This window comes from Alexandromys fortis, unplaced genomic scaffold, assembly GCF_014885135.2.
Source record: "Alexandromys fortis isolate MF-2015 unplaced genomic scaffold, M_Fortis_MF-2015_v1.1 scaffold_1, whole genome shotgun sequence".
Lineage (NCBI taxonomy): Eukaryota > Metazoa > Chordata > Mammalia > Rodentia > Cricetidae > Alexandromys > Alexandromys fortis.
The window spans coordinates 18326111-18347986 of record NW_026067927.1 but is presented as its reverse complement, the minus strand read 5'-3'; the positions used below and the strand labels follow the sequence as shown (position 1 = coordinate 18347986).

The 21876-nt window shown below is 46.6% G+C and overlaps 1 protein-coding gene across 4 annotated transcripts in view; it reads left to right on the top strand.

Moving 5' to 3' along the window:
• Wwp2 (WW domain containing E3 ubiquitin protein ligase 2) overlaps positions 1–21876 on the top strand; it is a 122085-nt gene that overhangs the window by 91358 nt on the left and 8851 nt on the right. For 3 of the 4 annotated variants that reach the window (XM_050144080.1, XM_050144081.1, XM_050144082.1), the window contains exons 9-13: positions 4012–4101; positions 13335–13509; positions 17685–17739; positions 20590–20671; positions 21449–21577. In XM_050144080.1, coding sequence (XP_050000037.1) covers positions 4012–4101; positions 13335–13509; positions 17685–17739; positions 20590–20671; positions 21449–21577 — 531 coding nt within the window. Of the gene's footprint in view, positions 1–4011; positions 4106–13334; positions 13510–17684; positions 17740–20589; positions 20672–21448; positions 21578–21876 lie in introns of those variants that run through there. The other variant, XM_050144083.1, reaches the window with a different exon arrangement.

The following is a 21876-nucleotide window of genomic DNA, read 5'->3' as shown; positions in this document are numbered from 1 at the left end:
CTGAGCAAGACCCACAGCAATGGATTGAAAAGGCTTTTTATCTCAGTGTGAGGAAGATGCTTATAAGGGACAGAAACTCAACCCCTGGCAGGGATATGCTGACAAAAGTCAAAGCCAGTATCATTTTCTTGGCACGAGGAGACCAAGCCAAGACAGTCAGGAGGCTTAATTTATGTGGGTCAAGCAGAAGCAGGAGGCTCGTGCACGGCTGGTGACAGAAGTGACCCACTGTGCTGAATGAATGAGGGGAAGGCTGTGTGGCTCGTGAATAGCTGTGCAGGTAAGGGAGGAGTGAGAGTTCTCAAGGAAAGGGAGGCAAGCCAGGCCGAGGGTCAGAAAAGACCCCACGGTCATTTAATCTGAGCAGGGGTCCAGTTTTCAAAGGCTGTGTAGATAGTAACAGGTGGAAGGAAGGTCTGGTCCTTCGCTGTTTCCTAGCAAGTCAGTTGAGAAGGTTCATAAGGACACAGAGTAGGGCTGGACAATAGCAGTCCCTGAAAGAGTGACTGTTGCCGTCAAAGATGAGAGGGCAGATCTCACCTAGGCCTGTGTGCTAAAAGAGCAGCCAGAACCGTGGGCTGCAGGGGAGGGGAGGGGAGGGATTGCTCATGTGATTTGGCAGTTCTGTACCACTGTGTGGATTAAAGGCATCCATTGCCTGGAATTTCAAGTATCTGCCTATCTTCAGATTAAAATATTAAGCAGGGCATAATAAAACCATTTCCTTTGTTTCAAATGGAAATTGCATATAAGATGAGTTATATACTGAAAGGGTTTTAGGAATAAAAGAAAAATATGTTCAGGGTTTTTGTTTTTAACCTTTTCAGTGAATTTTATTAGTTGTTACATTATGATTCAGGGTCCCAGGGTAAGGACTATCATAAATCCAGGTCCCCTTTTTACTCTCTGAGAAGAAAAGAAAAACAGAGAACAGAGGGGAGGTGGGCAGAGCCAGGTCAGCTCTTCCCAGGAAATGTGCCCTCTGCTCTGCAGCCATCCCAGCTGAGGCCCATGATAAGGGGCTAAGGGATTGTACACACAGGGGTACCACTCACACAAGTCACCCAAAAGCCTTAGCAGTCACTGTCTTCCAGCAGTGTGGCTCCAGGGAGTTCTGCCAGCAGTTCCTGGTCTGCTTATGCTGTGGGTTGGGTGTTCCGTAGTTTTTTATTTTAGTCTTGATGTCTGCGGCCATGGTGCTGACTCCTAGACAGCCCCGGAGCAGCACTAGTTCAGTGTGACCCTTAGCAGAGACACCAGTGCCAGTTGTTCATTTTTTAGATCTCCGTTTGCTACAACAGATACTTTTCTTTTAAAGAGGGGTGTTCCAGACTGGGTTTGGTAGTACATGACTGTAAGTCCCAGCACTCAAGAGACTGAGGCAGAAGGATGGTAAGTAAAGTTTGAGGGCAGCATGGACTGCATATCAAGACCCTGTTTCAAAAAAAATGGGGTGAAGACACCCAATGAAATTATTGTGAACAGTTTTGCAAAATGAGCAGACCGCTCTTATTAGGATCTGACCCTGTTTTTATGTTTTTACAGTGCTAAGACTAGATTCCAGGACCTGGCATGAACCAGGTGTGTGCTCTATTACCAGGGTATATAGTAGATACCCAGTTTTAATTTTCAAGACAGTGTTTGATGTAGTTTGAGACATCTTTAACGTACTGCGAAGCTGAGGGTGACCTTGAGTTCTCTATTTGGGGTTTGGATATTCCTCTTTTTTTTTTTTTTTTTGGAGGGGGGGTGGTTTTCGAGACAGGGTTTCTCTGTAGCTTTGGAACCAGTTCTGGAACTAGCTCTTGTAGGCCAGGCTGTCCTTGAAGTCTCTTAGAGAGATTCACCTGTCTCTGTCTCCTGAGTGGTAGGATTAAAGGCATGAGCCACCACCCACCCAGCCTGGGTTTGGATAATTTCTATGTGAGTAAGTTTGAATGGGGCAGTTCCTGTCAGTGTTTCTTACAGGTAAAATTATGAAGCACAAATCTTACACTTTGCTCGCTTCATACTCTCAAGTAGTAGTCACATTGAAACAAATTCCTATTTATTTTATGAGCAAGCAAGCAGAATCAGTGGGACGGCTCAGCATTGAAACCCTTGCTTCACAAGCCTGAGGACCTGTGTTTATTCCCCAAACTCCGTGTAAAAATGGAAGGGGAGAACCAACAGCAGAAAGTTATCCTTTGGCTAGCACATGCGTGCTGTGACACACGTGCATCTGCATGCGTGCATCATACACACACACACACAGGCAACAATAATATTTTAAAAACAAGCTTTTCATCAGCACAGACTATACTAACTTCTTCCGAAAAGACCAGGCGGTACCCCAAAGTAGAAGTAAGTAAAACCAGGGTAACTTCTGAGTCTGTTTTTATCCTTCACAAAACAGTGTTGTATCAAACTTTTGTGGCCTTCATATAGGTTGCTATATTCTGGTCCCATAAGTCCAGGTAACAGGAGTGTGGTGGAATGGTGGACCTTGACTGTGTTTGTGCTGCTTGGCTTGGTTGGTTCTCTGCAATACCCGGTGTCTTGTCTTCCTTTCATCAGCACACATGCACCGTCCTCAGCCTCCCAGACTCATATTAACTTACTCACAGCTCAGTCCTCAGACAGCGGCGCACTGTGTTCCTGGATCCATGTCTTCACATGACTCTGATGATGAATCCTGCGGCTTAAAAATAAATATCACTGGCTACATAGTGAGACCTGTCTCAAAATAATTAGATAAATAAATAAGATTTTTATCATAAGTATGCACAAAGCTAGGAGAACAGGGCTAGGTAATATAACTTTTTCTATTTTATTTATGTTATGTCTTTGAGCATTTTCTTGCCTGAGCGTTAGTCTGTATACCATACACATGAAGAGGCTCAAAGAGTGTATCAGATCCCCCAGACTGGAGTTACAGACAGATGTAAGCTGGGAGTCAAACCTGGGTCCTCTGGAAGAGCAGCCAGTGCTTTTAACTGCTGAGCCATCTCTCCAGTCACAGGTTGTGGTAACTTAAAAGGCAGAAAGGGGCCCAAACTAAACTTTCAGAGAAGCCCATGAAACCCAGAAATTGGCATGCAAAATTTTTTTAGAAATTCATTTTAGAAAGAAAACATTCTCTGTTTCCATTGTAATCTTTTTTTAAGATGTATTAATTTATGATGTACAGTGTTCTGCCTGTACACCAGAAGAGGGCACCAGATCTCATTTTAGATGGTTGTGAGCCACTATGTGGGTGCTGGGAATTGAACTCAGGACCTTTAGGAGAGCACTCAGTGCTCTTGACCTCTGAGCCATTTCTCCATCCCCTCCATTATATTTTTTTTTTTTTGAGACAGGGTTTCTCTGTAGCTTTTTTGTTCCTGGAACTAGCTCTTGTAGACCAGGCTGGCCTCGAACTCACAGAGATCTGCCTGTCTCTGCCTCCCGAGTGCTGGGATTAAAGGCGTGCGCCACCACCGCCCGGCCCTCCATTGTATTCTTAAGGAATCTTTGATCCTATAATACCCAAGAAGCACCGATTTGAACAATTCACAGAGCAGCTGGAGAGATGGCTCCTCAGAGGTGAGGAGCACATACTGCCCTTCCAGATTGCGATATGGCGGCACACCACTGCCTGTAGCCCTAGCTCCAGGAGGATCCAGTTCTGGCTTTCTTGGACACCTGCACTCACTTGCATATACCCCCACACAGACACATAATAAAAGATAAATTTTTAAAAAAAGAAAAAAAATGATCATGGCATGCAAGCTTGTGCCCAGGGGGATTTCCAGTGCTCTCTGTTGTGAAGGGACACACCGCAGTCTTGTCAGGAGGATTCCAGCAGCAGCACAGAACTGGTGTGACGCTGGGCTGACCAGTCATCTTTGTGGTGAAATGTGTGAAATGCCATCTTTGTGGTTTTTGTTTTGTTTTTCTTTTGAGCCCATGGACAGTGAATGCCTTCCTTCCTGCCTGGGACTGTACCTTTCAGCTGTATGTGTCATGCCTCCCCTTGGTGTTATTTTCCAGATGGGAACAAAGAGAGCTGCCCAACGGACGTGTCTATTATGTTGACCACAATACCAAGACCACCACCTGGGAGCGGCCTCTTCCTCCAGGGTAAGGCCTGAGACTCTCCCGTGGGGAAGTCTATCACTCTGCCATGCTGTCTCAATCATACCCTGTCTGTCTTTGCTGGCTTTCCCCTCCTTCCGCTCTCCCCTGTCTCCAGCCTGTCCTTTACTCCACATGCATTGTATTGGACCCGACTCATGGCAGGGCCTTCATTATTGTGTGATAGTCAGTGCTGACAGGGCTGTTGAGACCTGGAGACAGGTCTGAGGAAGCCTCCTAGATCTCAGGGTCTCAGTGGCCTTACCTTTCTCTTTCCCCCTCTCTCTCTTCCTTCCTTTCTTTCTTTTTTTTTTAAGATTTGTTTATTTACTTGTTTACAGTGTTCTGCCTGCACACCAGGAGAAGGCACCAGATCTCATTATAGATGGTTGTGAGCCACCATGTAGTTACTAGAAATCGAACTCAGAACCTCTGGAAGAGCAGCCAGTGTTCTTAACCTCTGAACCATCTCTCAGCTTTCCCTTAGCTTTCTGTATGGAGACACCTTTATGAGGATTGGCAATTCAGCAGTTCAGTTCCTTTCTTTAGAGGAAGCAGACAATTACCCTAGTTTGGGTTGGTCTCTCTCTCTCTCTGGTTTTTTATTTGTTTGTTTGATTTTTTTTTTTTTTTGAGACGATTTCTCTGTGTAGCCACGGCTGTCCTGAAACTCTGAAGATCTGTAGACCTGGCCTTGAACTCACAGAGCTCCACCTGCCTCTGCTTCCCAGTGCTGAGATTAAAGGTGTGCACCACCATCACCTGACACCCTGGATCTCTTAATGACTTTTCCTATCCAGTCCCCTTAATTAAGCCTTTGTTCTTAGGATATACTATAATGTTTTAAAAGTTTCTGGGGTTAAATAGAGCATAGGGTAAGTAAGAAAGATGTCCACGGTCTGGGGAAGTTCTCAGAGATTAAGAGCACTGACTGGTCTTCCAAAGGACCTGGGTTCAGTTCCCAAAACCCATATCAGGTGACTGACTACTCATAACCACCTGTAATTCTAGCTCTAGGGAGCCTGATTTCCCTCTTCTAGACTCTGGGAGCAGTCACACATGTGCACACCTACACACATACATATAAATGTAAATTAAAAATCTCTTAAAAAAAAAAAAAGAAAAAGGAACAGGACTCAAAGCTGGAGAGATGGAACAGTTGGTAGAGTCCTTGCCAGGCAAGTATGAAGACCTGAATTTAGATCCCAACACCTGTATAAAAGTCAGTGTGTACCTGTAAGCCCAACACCGAAGGGACAGAGACAGGAAGATCCCTGGGGGCCACTGGCCAGCCAGTCTAGCTGAATTGGTAGGTTCCGGTTCACTAAAATACCCTGCTTCAAAAATAATAAGGGGAGCAACAGAGGAAGACACCAATGTCAACCTCTGTCCTTCGTACATATGTGCATATACATGTGGCAGATATGAACATGTACACAAATGTAACATGTATACAAATGTACATTTCCATGTACAGCCTGCCCCCAAAAGCAGGTTGCTCCTAATTTCTCTGGGCTTGGTGAGAACACAGTGAAGTTCTCCAAAACCGAAGGCCAAGAAAGACTGTCCAAGTTCAAGGAGAAAAGGGGTTTGATTTCTTGTCTGCCAGGGACAGAACGTTCTTTCCACATGTGTCTCCTGGTCTTGAGAACTTCCAAAAGGGAATGAATTCTGCTCTCAAGAAAGACTCGCCCTCAGCCCACCTAGTGCAGCCATGAAGAGCGCCTGCATAATATGAACACCGTCCTCCCAGTGTACCTAGGGGAAGGATGGTGGCTGTGGGGCTCTGGGAAGAGCCTCTGTGCTTTGTTAAGTGTGTGCCAGGCAGTCCCCACCTCACTGTCTGGCTCCACAAATTTCCACAGGCGTGCTGCTGTCGCTCCAGTTTCCAGCAGAGCCTTGGGTTTTCCTTTTCTTTTTGCTTTCCTGGGAGTAGTGCTCCTCATCCGTCATCCCTAGTGCTCGCTCTCTTTCTACTTGGACTCGACGTCAAGTGAAGGCTACCAAAGTTAAACATTGGCTTCTTAGTTTTTTTTTTTTTTAATTTCCACATTTTATTGTGGGAATGATGGAAATTTTTATACTCTTATGGAAATTTTCAAGTATAGAGAATGGTATAATGAGCCTCACATAGTCGTAGCCAGTTTTATCTGTAGCACGAGTTGTCCCTTTATAGCAGCATGTGGGTGAAATCAAGCCCTCCACCCATTTTTGTAAATATTTTCTGGGAACATGGCCATATTCATTTGCTAACCACTCTCCTTTTTCTTTCCTTTTTTCTCTCCTTTCAGTGCTAGGGATTCACACCCAGTGCCTTGGGTGTGGTCACCATGGTACCTCTGAGCCACACTGAGGTTATGGGAGGGTTTTTTGTGGCTGGTTAGCAGGTTGGTTGGTTGGCATTTTGTTTTGTTTTTTGAAACAAGGTCTCTCTATGTACCCCTGGCTGGCCTAACACTCAGTATGTAGCAGACTGGCATCCAACTCAACATAGTTCTGCCTGCCTCTGCCTCCTGAGTCTAGAGCTAAAGCTGTGTGTGCGTCACCACATCTGCCCCGAATGGTCCCGAGTCTAGAGCTAAAGCTGTGTGTGCGGCACCACATCTGCCCCAAGTGGTTGGGTTTTTGAGACAGGCATCTCACTCTGAAGCCCAGGCTGTTCTGGAACTCACTTTGTCTCATTAAGTAATGAAGGCTGCCCATGAACCTTTAGTGATTCTTTGCCTCAGCCTCCTGAAGGCTGAGTTTATGTTTCTAATGGTTGCTTTTATTCTTCAGTGGCATAATCAAGTAACTGCAACACAGAGTATACCAGAACGCTTTAAACATTTACTTTATAGAAAACCTTTCCAGACTGTGATCTGTAACCCTCATCCACTTTCCTTGGTTTTCTTGGTTTAGGTTATTTTGAGGCAGATCATATACATTATCATTTACCCATATTTCAGTACACACTTCTAAAATATGCCATTAGCCAGGCATAATGGCACATACCCTTGATCCCAGAGCACTTGGGAGGCAGAGGCTGGTGGATCTTAGTGAAGCCAGCCTGACCTGCAGAGTGAGTTTCAGGATAACCAGGGCTACATAATGAGATCTAATCTTGAAAAGACAAACAAACAAAACAAAAACAAAAAACAACAACAATAATAACAAAAAGTCACTAAGGTAAAACCTCCATGTTGTTAGTATTCGTGATGGTACATCAAAATTACAGAACCAGACCACTTCATAAGCAGAAAAAAAAAGATTTATTGGGGCTCAAATTGCAAAGACCGTCTCAAGGTGGTGGGGAAGCAGAGAAGCCCATTTGTATGGCAGCAGGGGAGGGCCTGAGCTGATACATACTGTCCGTATTGATCCAGAACTAGGTGTCTTGTGGTTGACCTTTCAGGGAAGCTTAAGGGAGGTTCAGCTTTTCTAGTAAATGGAAACCTTTAGGCTTGTCTGCCTGGTAACAGTTCTGTTTACCTGACCTAAGTTCTGTGTAGGACTGCCACCAGGACTGCCATGTTGGCTGAGATGGGGCTTTGGTCCTGGCAGTTAGCAGTATTTATTGTTCCATATCCTCCAACACACAGTCAACGTTTGTATTTCTCTAAATGTGTCACAGGTCAAGCGTTGACTTAACAGTATGACTTGCACTTTTAAACTTTAGAACAAGAATGCTGTAAAATGTACTGTTGCTGTCTCTGAACCCTCTGGTCTATAGGAAGTATAGATGTTGTTTGGGCTTTCCTTTTCATTTCCTTTCCCTGCCTTTTCCTTCCTTCCTTCCTTCCTTCCTTCCTTCCTTCCTTCCTTCCTTCCTTCCTTCCTTCCTTCCTTCCTTTTTTTTGAGACAGGGTTTCTCTGTGTCATCCTGGAACTTGCTCTGTAGAACAAGCTGACCTCAAACTCAGAGATCTTCCTGCCTCTGCCTCTCAAATGCTAAGATTAAAGGTGTGTGTCATCATTCCTAGTTGATGTGTAAACATTGCTCTATTGAGCATTTTGGAAGAGCTAAAGTAAATATGGGGTTTTAGATGACTAGGGTCTTACTATTCATTACATATTAAGATGGGACACCAATCAAGCTTTCTTCTTTCTAGGACAGGGTTTTTGTGATTAGATTTTTCTTTTCTTTGTGTTTTTTTTTTTTTTTTTGAGGCAGACTCTCATGTAGTGCAGGGTGGCCTCAACCTTGCTATATAGCCAAGGCTGACATCAAACTTCTGATCTTCCTGCTTCTGTTTCCAAATGCTGGGATTCCCATTATGCACCGCCTCACCTGGTTTATGCAGTTTGGGGTCTCATGAATGCTAGGCAAGCACTCTACCAACCTAGCCACAGCCTGGCTCCCAGGATACTTTTAATGTTCTCATAGGAGAAGCTTATCTTGATACCTAACACAGTTCTTCCAGAATTTTAAGTGAAGGGTTCTTACTTCTTTGTATAGTAAGAAACCTAGAAAGAACATAAACATTTAACATAGTTAATAACAGAAGTTTCTGCCCAAGGTAGCATGAGGTACAATTATGATCAACTTTAAAACAGCAAATAAAACCATTATCTCAGCAAACCTACTGATTGAAACAAGATTAAAGCCAGGTAGTGATGGCACGTGTTTTTAATCCCAGCACTCGGGAGGCAGAGACAGGCGGATCTCTAGGAGTTCAAGGCCATCCTAGTCTACAGAGTGAGTTCCAGGACAGCTAGGACTGTTAACAAAAAAACTCTGTCTTGAAAAACCAAAAAAAAAAAAAAAAAAAAAAGGAAAGAAACAAGAGTGAATCAAATTCTTGATTTATTATGGCTACCCTATTATAGCAAATTCCTGGCAACATATGTGCAGCGCAGTCCTTTTATTCTGGAGCACAAAGTATTGGGCCTGTAGCCAAGGCTGCATCAGGTGCTCTTTGGTCCGTCCTGAGCAATGCTCAGACCAGAGCTCGGCAGTGGGGAGGCAGACACTAGCAAGCCCCACAGACAGTTGTAGGAGGGCTATACTTACATAGGAGGATGGCATCCATGGAGGTGCAGTGGGAATATGAAAGGTTGTAGGGAGTGGTGCATGGAACCGTTTGCTAGAGTGGAAGATTCAAGTCAAACTGGATGCTCCAGGTGTGCCCTGTCAAGCCTTTGTTTTTGGTGCTCGGTGGAGCCAGAGTGAGGAGGCTAACTCAGCTCTGTTCTTAAAGATTATGACTCCTCTCAAGATTTATAGGGAAATAAATAATGAAATTACACAGCTTAGAAGTTTGAAACTTTGGAATAGAGAGATGTTAACAGCTTGACAACTGTTGAATGCTTGCTGTTCTTCCAGAAGAGCTGAGTTTGGGTCCTAGCACCCGTGTCAGGTGACGTACAAGCATCTGTAACTCCAGCTCCAGAGGACTCTGTGCCTTCTTCTGTTGTGGGATATTTGATCACACGCTGACAATCCCAAGACTGCCAATAAAGTTTACTTGAATCAGACAGCAGAGCTAGCTACTAGCTGGCCAAAATTAGCCATACAGAGAAGCAACAGAGCAGTGACCAGTGACCTCCTCTCTCTTTCTCCGTCGATCCACAACATTCTTCTGGCCCCCTAGAGCACTCGTACACATGTGGCATGTGAATGTGTGCGCACACACACACATGTGCACACACATACATGTCTTAAGAAATTTGAAATTCACCCAGCAGATGACTTCTAGGTAAACATGTGGACTGAACATGTGTTTATCCCATTCTTCCTGAAAACTTGCTAAAATGGCAATAAATTCATTTTAGGAAAAGCACAAATGTTCAAAAATAAGACATAGCCAGGCATGGAAGCACATGCCTATAATCCTAGCATAGGAAGTGTAGGCCAGAAGATCAGAGAAGTTGAAGGAAGGATGAAGGAAATAGAAGGGGAGGGAGACAGACAAACAGCACACAGGAGATAGTGACCCAGGTGTCTTTGCTGATAGGCAGGTGGTAGAGCTGAGGAAGCCTGCGGTCTGAAGGTCTGGCTGGATCTCAGCACAGAGCACCAAAGACCCTAGGAGGGTGTGTATGAGATGAAGGCCTGGAGGTCACCTCATGGCTTCTTTGCAAGAGCAGTTCAAGTCTCAGGCTGTCAGTCATCTTTCCCATTCTGTTGCCTCATGTACATGTTTGAGCACATGCATCCTGCCACATGTGCATACACACAAACATATACACACACAGACATGACTGTCATTGGCCCTGAAAACTTCTCAGAGAACCAGACCATCATTAGGGGCACAAGTCATAATTGTAGCAACAGATGAACTGAAGAAACCATCCTTAGGTTAAAGACTGGAGGGTTTTTTGTTTTGTTTTGTTGTTTTTTTTCTGTTTATTTGTTTGCTGGAGAAATTGGCCAGCCTATAGTAGGAAAACTGCAACTGATGTCCAAGGACCTCAGTAAGACATGTGCAGCCTGCAGCTCCTGCCTAAGTACTCAGCCTGCTCCTGGCTCATTCACAGTGATTCTCCTGTCTTGGCTTCCAGAAGACTGGGATTACACACATGAATCACCATTCCCAGCTTCTAAATTTTAATTAATATCCTCAAAAGTTTGGGGAAAATTAAAATATAGCCTTGGTATAGAGCAGGAGATTGTGAATATCTTCCTGCTTACTGAACTCTGTATAAATAAACACTCTGGTTGATAGTCAGGCTGCAAGAGTTTCCTGATCATCCTTCCCTCATGACACTTTACCTCCTCCCTAGCCCCCGGCAGTTAATGTGTGTGGCGATAGAAATAAAATCAAAGCCAAGTATAGTGATAATATACTTGTAACGTTAGTTCTTTTTGTTTGCATATTTTTATTTTATGTGTGTGAGTGTTTTGCCTATGTGCATATATGTGCACCACATGCATGTCTGGTGCCTAGGGAAGTCAGAAGAGGGTGTTGGATCCCCAAGACTGGAGGTATAGACAATTATGAGTTGCCATGTGGGTGCTAGACTTGAATCCGAGTCTTCTGTGAGAGCAAGTGGTTTTAACCAGTAATGAATCAACATGGCAGCCCAATAATCCCAGTTCTTGGAAATAGAGACAAGAGGATGAGGCATTTAGGCTATCCACAGCTTCATAAGGAGTTGGTACAGTTTCAGCTACACGAGACTATGTCAAAGTAAACAAACAAAAGGAACCCAAAACTTATTAGAATGTTTGGAGACATGAAAATTAGAACGTAAATTTAGGGAAGCTGGTACCCAAGTATGAGACCAGGCAAACAGAGAATAGGGAGTGACTGTTGTAACAAAAATAGGAAACTACCAAACCTGGGAGCTGCCAAGATAGGTGAAAGTGCTTGCCACTAAACTCAGCAACCTTACTTCAATCCCTGGAACCCGTCGACTCCTGAAACTTCCTCCGACTACCATATGTGTATATGTATACTCTGGCACACACATGTGCATACATACACATATACACACTAAAATGGCCAAGACCAAAAACACAGATGACAACTTATGCTGGAGAGCTGTGGGATAAAGGGAACACTCCTGCATTGCTGGGGGGAGTGCAAGCTGGTACAGGCCTTTTGGATGACAGTGTGGCAATTTCTCAGAAAATTAGGAAACAACCTTCCTCAAGACCCAGAAATACCACTTTTTGGTGTATATCCTAAGGTTGTTCAACCGTGCCACAAGGATATGTGCTCAACTATGTTCATAACAGCGTTGTTTGTCATAATCTAAAAAATTTTAAAGAAAAAAATGATTACACAGAGAAACCCTGTCTCAAAAAAAGGCAAGAAAGAAAAAAAAAAAAGAGCTGGGCGATGGTGTTGCACATTTTTAATCCCAGCACTTTGGAGGTAGAGGCAGGTAGAACTCTGTTGAGTTCTCGGCCAGCCTAGTCTACAGAGTTCCAAGACAGCCAGGGCTATCACACAGAGAAACCCTATCTCGAAAAGCAAAACAGACAAACAATAAAAAAGAAAGGAAGGAAGGAAAGAAAGAGAAAAAGAAAGGAAGGGAGGAAGGGAGGGAGGGAGAGAAAAAAATGAGGTGGACATGGTGGTGCATACCTTTAATCCCAGCACTCAAAGATAGAGGCAGGTGAATCTCTGTGAGTTCAAGACCAACTTGGTTTTCATAGTGAGCTTCAGGACAGCCAGGGCTACATATGAGACCCTGTCTCAAAAAACCAAAATGAAAAGAATTGCCAAAATGGAAATGCAAAGTATCCTGATTAGCAGAGCCCACATCCAGTGCTCAGCCTGGAAAATGAAGAGTGACCCACCCAAGCCACATCTAATGGAATCTCAGAGTGCCAAGAAAGATGTTGGAAGCTTCCAGAGGGGAAAATAGGGTACATAGAAAGGACTGGGAGTCGAGAAAGCCTCAGCAGCAGTGGAGTGGGCCGTTACAGCGAGGATGGAAATAGCTTCCTTCCCATTGCTTTAACATCCCTCAGACAGGGTGAGTTTCAGAAACTCGACTTTGGAGCCTTTACGTGGGAAGTACTGTGTCACTTACTTCAGCAAATGAGAGCAAGCTGACCCAGAAGAGAGGATGGGTGCAGCACCCAGGGTACCCAACCCCAGAGTCCATTGAAAGCCCTGTCAGGAAGAGGGGGTGAGATGACTGGTGACAGCAGTGGAGAGCAGAGGATTGTGGACGTGCAAGAGCCTGCATTAGAGGAAGGGCTAGGGAAGTAATGACATCAAGAGATAGCCTGTCCTTTTAGAGAAATAAATCACAAAAATTCGGGAGCCAGGAAGACATCTGATGTCAAAGCCAGCTTGATCTACAGAGTGAGCTACAGACTAACCCAGAGTACATAGTGAGACTCTCTCTCAAAGACAAACAAATCAAAACCCAGTCTGACTTAGGCTTTGTAAGGACTTTATCAGCTCATGTGATGAAAAATTCTAGATGCCCTGACTTCTAATGAAGCTTGGATCTTGTGTTTAAACACGATAGCCATAAACCCAGCTTTTCTCCGGTGTTTGGATCCTGCTGTCTACTGGGCCAACCTCATTGTGCAGCTGAACAAGTGACTGCTGGCTCTGTGATTTCTACTCAGGTTCAGAAAAGATGGAAGACTGTTTTCTCCCCTAGGATTTCCCAGAAAATACCCTGAGGTTCATCTTGATTGTCCCAGTAGGCGACATGCCGACCTGTGGCCCAGACAACTAGTCAATTCCTTATAAGACCTCCTATGACTATGTTTAGAATTTGGTGGGATAGGGTCGTGGGGCAGCAAAGATGGTGAGGTACCCATCTCAGCATGAGTGCCTTGTTTGCAGGTGGGAAAAACGCACAGACCCCCGAGGCAGGTTTTACTATGTGGATCACAACACCCGGACAACCACCTGGCAGCGTCCCACCGCTGAGTACGTGCGCAACTACGAGCAGTGGCAGTCCCAGCGGAACCAGCTCCAGGGGGCCATGCAGCACTTCAGCCAAAGATTCCTCTACCAGGTGAGAGGGCCAGGGCCTGCCAAGCCTGGGTGACTCCCTGCGCGTGAGCCTTTGCAGATGCACTCACTCTGCAGTGCTGCGACATTACAGACCTCCCTCAAGGCAGTGAGGTTCCTCATCTCTCACTTAGTATCACCGTGCCTGCCTGGGGTCAGTGAACCAATGACCAATGTGTCTGAAGCTGGGTTTGCCATCGTTCTTTTTGTTTTCGTAGTGGTCTTGGCTCCCAAACCCGGAAGGCCTGAGGCAGCTTTAAAAAAAAAATCTATGAGAAGAATCTTCTTTTCTTCTGGCCCAGACTTCAAGTTCTCTAATAGGTTGTCTAGGTAGGACTGGAAGAGTTCTGGGTTCTCTTCTGCTTGGTCTTCCTGCAGTCTTTCTTTTTGCCAGCCTCTCTCATTTTAGCAAGCCTTTGGGGTAGAAATTTGGAGGGGGGGTTGTCTTAAGAAGTGAAACTTAAATACCAAATCCGTTTTCTTTCTGAGTATCGTGGAGCTTTGCTCTGCTTGGCTGGGGGAGCTGCCTTGTTCTGTGAATAGAAGACGTCTGTACTGAAGAAACTTTTTTTTTTTTTTTTTTTGCCTGCGTAAAATGTCTCTGTTGGTTTTCTGCCGCGTTTGGTTTTCCCTCTCGTTTGCTATGGTGCCATGTCCTGGTTACAAGTAAGAAAGCTGCTTTCATACAGCTATGTTGGGGTTTGGCCTTGACCCAGGGTTTTACTAGGAAGACTAAGAACTGATACTGTGCTAGCGGCCCCCTCCCCACCCCACCCCCGCCTCCTCCTCTTGCTGGGCTTAAACTGAGATCTTGTTCTTTGCTGCACTTTAGAGAACATGAAATATAGTTTAAAATGGGCATCAAGGGCATCAGGATTGCTGGCTCCTGCCATCCCTTCCTGGACCGCCCTCCATACGCACCTTTTCCATGTTCCCTGGGTTACTGTTCTCTGTATTTCGATGTTTTCTTTTTTCACTGCCTAAGGTGCGTTTGTTGCTCTGAATCAGCGTGCCCATATTTTTGCTCGCTTCACCCTTGCCAACTCCTTTTGCTCTGTGTTGCGCTACTGCTGTGGTCCACTGAGGACACCAGCACAGTCTTGCACTAGCACCCGTCCCACAGGCTACTGTTTAGGTGGCACCTCTGTCTTCATTCCGCCTGTCCTCTGACGACTAAAGGAGGAAGTCGGGGTCTACACTACCAGCCCAGTTGCTGGTGTGGACTTGGATTGTACCTTCCAGAAACAGATGGCTCCATCTTTCCCTCCGTGAGCCCTTGGACCACATCCTCGGGCACCTGGATTTTACTTTGACTCCATCAGGTCCATCCTGCAAACATGATGCATGCCTTCTGCTCTGCACCCTCTGGCCTTCCCAGAGTCTTTTCTGCCTTCGGCTGTGATGGCTAGACATTTTTATTTCTGAATTTGTATCTTAAAATATTACAGGGACCTTGTGCTTAATCCCAGAGGGACTTGAACTCACGTGAGCTTTCTGGATCAAGGCATGCATCCTGGCCCTCCAGCCCTGGGACATTTCCCAGTCACACTTGTGCTTCTGGTTACGAAGGACACCACTCTGCCCCTCGGAGTTATCTGCACTGCCAGGCATCAGTCCCCTTGTGCTGTTTGTGTGCTTTTCTGCCTCTGCTCTGTGTAGCACACTTGGACCCCCCGGGAAGTTGAGGAATAGGGGCATTTAGTCCCCAGGGCAGGCATGGGGGTTTGCTTTGGGTTTTCTGGTCATGACGCAAAGCTTTTATTTATTGTTTTTCCTTCACTTCGTGTCCTTTCCTATGATTTGAGTTGTAAAATGTATCTTATGAAATAAATATCCAAAAGAATCAAGTGATCCACTTTAGCTATGAACAGTAAAATTACTGTTGGTGTTCATCGGCTCTGATTTCCCATGTGTTCCTCAGTCTCATTTCACTCTTTCCTGTCTGTCTTCCTTCAGACTCAGGGTGTGGTGAGTGGAGTCCCTGTGCTAGAAACTAGAGGGTGCCAAGGAAATTCAGTAGAGACCTGCTGTAATGAGGGAGAGCCAACATCTTAGAAGTCTGGGGTAGAAACAATGAAACTAAACATAAACAGCGAGGGTTAAGAAGAGGGTTGTTAGCTTGGTTCGCTGGCCACACCTGTAGTCCCAGCTGTTTGGGAAGCTGAGGCAAGAAGGAAGTGTGAGCCTGAGTTTGAAGTCAGCCTCAACTTTAGAGATCTCTTTTCAAGAAAGCGAAGAAGAGGCTGATGACTATTTTTGTTTCAATTTCTGTGCCATCAGTAAGGAAACTGCTAGAGCCTGGGATGTTTTATGCATTATCTATACATTCTAAAGAACCTGAAGCATCAGATTTATATGCCAGTTGTTTCTTCTTTTTCTTTCTTTCTGTTTTATGTTTGTTTGTTTGTTCTGGTTTTTTTGTTTTTGTTTTTGAGGCAGAGTCTCTCTGTGTAGCCCCGGATGGCCTGGGCCTTGCTATATAGATAGACCAGGCTACTAGCATTGAACTCAGAGACCTCTGCCTCCCAAAGTGCTGGGATTTAAGGTCTGAATCACCACATCTGGCTTGTTTCACTTGCAGGCTAGGCATGTTCTCAGTGGTAAGAGTATTCACTTAAGGTATGAATCCCTGTGTCCAGCCCCTGAAAACTGCAGAGTGATGCCTATTGCTCGCACTGACCACTGCCTTCGGCTTGGCTCTTATCTGATGGATGAGTTGTGTTTCACATCCACATTTGGCTTCATAAGCGGTGAAGGCTTCCTACGCCTTAACTCTGAAGCACAGTTGAAGGAGTGTTACTAGATTTCCAGCATTGAGGCATATCTGAATCGGGGTGGAGTTGGCAGTAACAGGCCCCAGACCCTAGGCCAGCTTCCCCAGCTTTGCACAGCTTCCTTTTTGACATGTGGCAGGAGGCCCTCTACTGAATGGAGCCCTGTCCCACCAAGGCGCCTATGGTTTCAAGACTTAAATGACTCTGTTGGAGCTCACTTGGAAGAGGAGCCTGTATTGCCACCTTGGGAAGAAAGTTCCTCTGTCCCTTCGGTTGAGGGTAGAAGCTGGGCTGTGGTGGGGTTGGTTGGCATGGAGCACCACCAGTGTTTGTTCAAGCCCAGACTGAGCTCCATTCATCCTCCTGCTGGGGTGTGTGTGTGTGTGTGTGTGTGTGTGTGTGTGTGTGTGATCCCCAGATGGGGCCAGCCATGTCTGCAGCTTGAAATATGCATTTAGAACTTGATCCCTAATGCGATGATTAAATTCTAGTAAGTGAACTAGAAACGCTTGAGTGGGGGAGAGAAAGGAGCACAGAAGTACTTGTTTCATTTAGGTATGAAAAGTTTTCGACAGTGCACCCCTGCTTCCCGGAGGCTCTGAGAACTCTCCATCCACTGCTGCCCTTCCCCTGGGACTTGGAAGCAGAAATAGCTGAGGGGCACTAGTGTAAATAGTGACCCTGCCGTCATGGAGCCCCTTCCCCCTTCTCTTTCACCAGCCCCAGCCCCACCTCCCCAGACAGGCAAAGGCAGAACACTGAGCAACTTCAGGTTGAGGCAGGGAAAGAATAAAGGTGCTTTGTGAAGGGAAGGAAAACATTCCTGGGGGAGGTGAGGGGCTTGGGGCATGAAAGTGCCCTCAGTCTGGGTGGATGCTGAGCTCCCAGGAGGGAGGTGGCGGGAGGAGGGCAGGGCCCCAGCCAGGAAGCCCTGGGCGTGGGCAGGGCTTGTGGGAATGATTTCATTGGAAAGGCCTGCGGTATTTTTTCCCCTCCTGTGTGTGGTTCTTGGAGAAAGTTGGAGGTGGTGAGGATTTCAGTTGCTTTGGCTGCGTGGAGCAGGAGCTGAGCAGAGGCCGGCAGTGAGCTGGCGGGGAGCTTGCTCTGAGCCTGCCTGCCATGCTCAGGCCTGGCTTCTGGGGCCCTTGCCCACCATCCTCGGATCACCTATAACCCCACTTGCTCTCCCTGGCCCAGCCCTCAGTGCTGCATAGAATTCTTTTTCTGGTTTTTCCTAAACAAAAACTCTAAAGGAGCAGATGCTGTCTAAAGTGTCGCTGCGTTCTCTCCTAAGGGCTAACATGTGGAAGTGAGTCTTTGGCTTTCCCAACTCTATTGATCCATTTATTTTTAACCAGAGTCTTCGTTTTCTTAACTTCTGTGTTCTGCTGTTTTTTGTATTTAGTCTTCGAGTGCTTCGTCTGACCATGATCCCTTGGGCCCCCTCCCGCCTGGTTGGGGTAAGTATTGCGTTCTTGGCCTTCTCTTTGGCAATCGTAGCATTCTGTCCCCATCTCCTGCATGCGCGATCCCTCGGATTTTCATAGCACCTAAATGCGTGCTGAGGATACCCAGTGAGCGATGGCAGTGGTAGAGCCAGTAGGGTTCTCCTGTGCCACTACAGTGGTCACCTGCCACGGCTAAAGGAGTCTGACTCCAAGAAAGATTTCCCCAAGCATCCACGGGACTGTTGTGCTTGTGTCCTGAGTTTCAGGGTGGCCACTCAGGAATCCACTGGATCCCACAGTTATTTTGACCTGTCTGATATCCACGCAGGCTCTCCTCTGATTGTGACTCTGGTATAAGTGGCCATCTTAACAAGTTTTCTTCTTTGCAGCTCAGACACCGGAGGACAGACAACAGCCTAGTTTTGACTAGTGTCAACTGCTTATGTCTGTGGTCCTGTTGTGAACGAGACCACAGGCAAGCAGAGTTGCACACTGGGTATTGGTCTTGAGAGTACAGCACTGCTAGTTAGTGGCTGGGGCTCCCTTGTGGCCGCTTCTCACCTATCCCAGGGCTTTGGTATGATTTGCTAAGGGTTAAGGCCCAGGCATCCATTAAGGGCGAACTATCATGACTTGGGAGAGATTGCAGGCTTCATTGCTATTCTAGGAAGGAGTACTGTGCAAAAAAGTGTTATTAGAAATGGCAAGACTCAGGAAATTCTGCAACTCTCAGAGCTGGGCAGGATTTTATTCAACCTTCTAAGAGTCTCTGATGCCAAAGGGAGCAGTCTTCACAGGAATAAGTAGGTATTGGGTTTAATTTTTTGGCTAGGGTATCAGAAGACGGTAGGTGCTGATTTAGGTGCTCGCGGATGGTACTATGTGGGTGGGGAAGTGCCACTGGGATGCTGACAGTGTCAAGGGCATCTCCAGGCTGTGCTCCTTTGATGCAGACACAGCTGTTCCCTGGTAGTAGTTTAAGAAGTTCTATCAACTCCCCCAGAGTATCATTGAGCTCCTGGTACATTCCAGAGTGCCAAGAGGCTCCTGTATCCTGGCCGGAAATATTGATTAGTAAAAGCCCATGGATTTTTTTTTTTCAGCTAGGAAATCCCCATACACACAAACAACTTGCCTGGCTCTCCGGTCCCTGATGTAAGGTTACTGGCACCGTGAGGATTAGTGGGTCAAATGTGAGAGTAAAACTTGGGGATCCTGACATGGGCATCAAAGAAAGTGCATCAGGCTGAACAGGAGTTGGTAGCACCTTATGGTAGCTGGTGACTGGAGTCTGGACTGGAGTTTGGTTGTGGCTGCACGGGCAGTCCATGCAACTCAGTCAGATGCACTTTCTTCTTTCTTTAGCCATTTTGCTAAATGACTGTCACCAGGGAGAGAACTGTGGAGCCTGGGAGAGCTCACAGGTTCAGAGTGTGCAGACTTGTGAGGTAGGAAAAGAGAGTCAGGCATCAGAAAAGCAGAAGTGCTCCGTAAGTGAGAAAAGAACACTTTAGGCTGGGCATGGTGGCCCTTGTCTGTAAAGCTGTGGAAGCTGAGGCAGGAGGAGTGCTAGATTCGAAGAATTAGAAGAAAACACTGTGCCAATACAATGTTTGGGGCTCTGGGCTGAGGTCACCAGGACAGTAGCAGGGCTGCCTCCCTCAAATGGTAAGAAGAATGGAAAAGTAAGGCCAAAAGAGAATACCTTTGATGGTGAGCCTGCTGGTCTTCCATTTGCCTTGAGGTTTTAAGTGCCAATGTAGTCCTCCTTGGACTGCCCCTAAGTATTATTTGGTGGGGGGGGGGCATCTCCAGTGTAGAGCTACATCTGCTCCAGAGCAGCCGTGGAATGTGACAAATGTTTCCAAGTCCATTTGTCCCAAAAACATGAGCCTCTGTGCTCACAAAGGCTCCCCGATCCCCACACTACAAAACTCTTCCTGGAAGGCTGTCCAGGGGTACATAGGCCTCCAAGCAGTAGCAACACAAGGCCAGTGGCCAAGGGCTCTGACCCACTGTACAGATCACCCTGCTTTCTTATTGGCCATGGCTTTGACCCTTGACTGAGCAGCCATGGAGGATGCAGTTTACAACAGTGCCTCCCAGCTGGGGCAGCCAATCCCTCAAAAACCTTAGGGTGGGGACTGGGGTAGGGGTGGGAGCTGCTCTCCAAGGCCAGACATACCCACTATCTGGAGATGGGCCTCCTGCTCCCTCCTTTCCTTTCCTTTCTTAGCTTTGTGAGGGTGTGGTTGACAAAGTCTCTTTATAGTTTCAGTTGTGTAGAGTCAGAGACGAGACCTCGGCATACAAGAACTGTCCCAGCATGCTTCTAGAGGGGAGCAGGGGCTGCTGGTCTCCCCGTTTCTTCCCCTTTTCAGTTTTTAGGGTTCTCTAGCTCCTGGAACTAATTATCATTGTTTCGTTTCTGTACTGTGTCACTGTATGGAGTGAGTGCGTTAGTCTGCTGACACAGCTCCCTGCTCAGGAACTTCCTGGAAAAGGTGACCTGTTGAAGCTTGGAGCTTGCCTCTGGTTTTCTTCTACCCATCTTCCATTCCAGCCTGAGGGAGAAGAGGTGGCAGGATAGCCGTACTGCACAGCTGGTTCATAGGGTTGCCCATCTGTACTGCCACACTGCCCTTCCATCTGACAGGGGTTGGGAGTGGGTGTCCCCTTCCCCTGCCCTGCAACAGGAAAAGGCCCTTTGGTGACAAGTGTGACTGGGCCAGACTCTCTCCTCTTAACCTATAGTAGGTTGGTGATGGGAACAGAAACTCTAACTCGTCACACGGGCAGCAGGAGCCGAGGGACAGACTGTGTTAATCTGATTGCACTCTCTCCTTTCTTCTCCTGTGGCAGAGAAGAGGCAGGACAATGGACGGGTGTATTACGTGAACCACAACACGCGCACTACCCAGTGGGAGGACCCGCGGACCCAGGGGTGAGGACTCAGGTGGAGGGGCTGTGAGGGATGGGGCGAGGGTCAAACAGCCTTTGCATTTGCCTCATGGTGCTAACATTCGGGGACTGTGAACCTTCCATGAGGACGCATAGCAGTCTACTGAGAGCATCACACTCTTCTAGTGGGCACAGGGACATGGGAGGAGGTCAGGCAGGCGCTGAGAATTGGACTGTCAAAAAGTTGAGGGCACTCCTGCCTCTTAGAAGTAGGACAGGAAAACCAAAAAAAAAAAAAAAAAAAAGGGAAAAGAAAGAAAGTAAAATTTAAGCCGGGCTCACACCTTTAATCCCAGCCCTCAGGAGGTAGAGGCAGGTGAATCTCTGTGAGTTCAAGGCCAGCTTGATCTACAAGAACTAGTTCCAGGACAGGCTTCAAAGCAACACAGAAAAACCCTGTCTCAAAAAACCAAAGAGAGAGAGACAGAAACAAAGAGAGAAAGAGAGAAAGAAAAGGAAAGAAAGAAAGAAGAAAAGAAAAGAAAGAAGAGCAGGGACACTTGATATCTCAAGACTGCTAATGATCATGCAGGCTAATGTCACCCATCCTGGACTGGCATTTTAGCCCCGTAATAAATGGCCCCTTTTGCACATGACCTGTTTTCTCACAACTTGAATCTTGCCAGGTGTATATCCTTGGGGTGTCCCTTCCCCTGCGGAGGGCTCTGAAGAGCCTAGAGAAGGCAAAGACAAAGTAGGACTTTGGGGACCTCAGCCTCTAAGCACATGACAGCCTATAACTCCTCTTCTGTGTTTTTAGGATGATTCAGGAGCCAGCCCTGCCCCCAGGGTGGGAGATGAAATACACTAGCGAGGGTGTGCGGTACTTTGTGGACCACAATACCCGCACCACCACCTTTAAGGATCCTCGCCCAGGGTTCGAGTCAGGGTAAGAACCTTCACAGCCACAGCCTTGTCCCCCAGCACAACCCCAGTCTGTCTTATTCAGCTGGCTGGGGAGGAGGGGTCTCTGTATGTTGTGCCAAATCATTGCCTCTAGTGCCAATGTGGATGTCACCACTCAGGGATGGGCCCGGGGCCATCCTCCTTACCCAGAGCATGGTGTGGAGGCGTGTGACCTCTAAAAGTGAGTGGTGTGGCATTGTCTCCACGTGTCTTTCCCTCTCAGTGGCAGTTGCTCCCTCTGTGTCTCACTTTACTCCTCTTTAAATTCACGGAGCAGAGCAT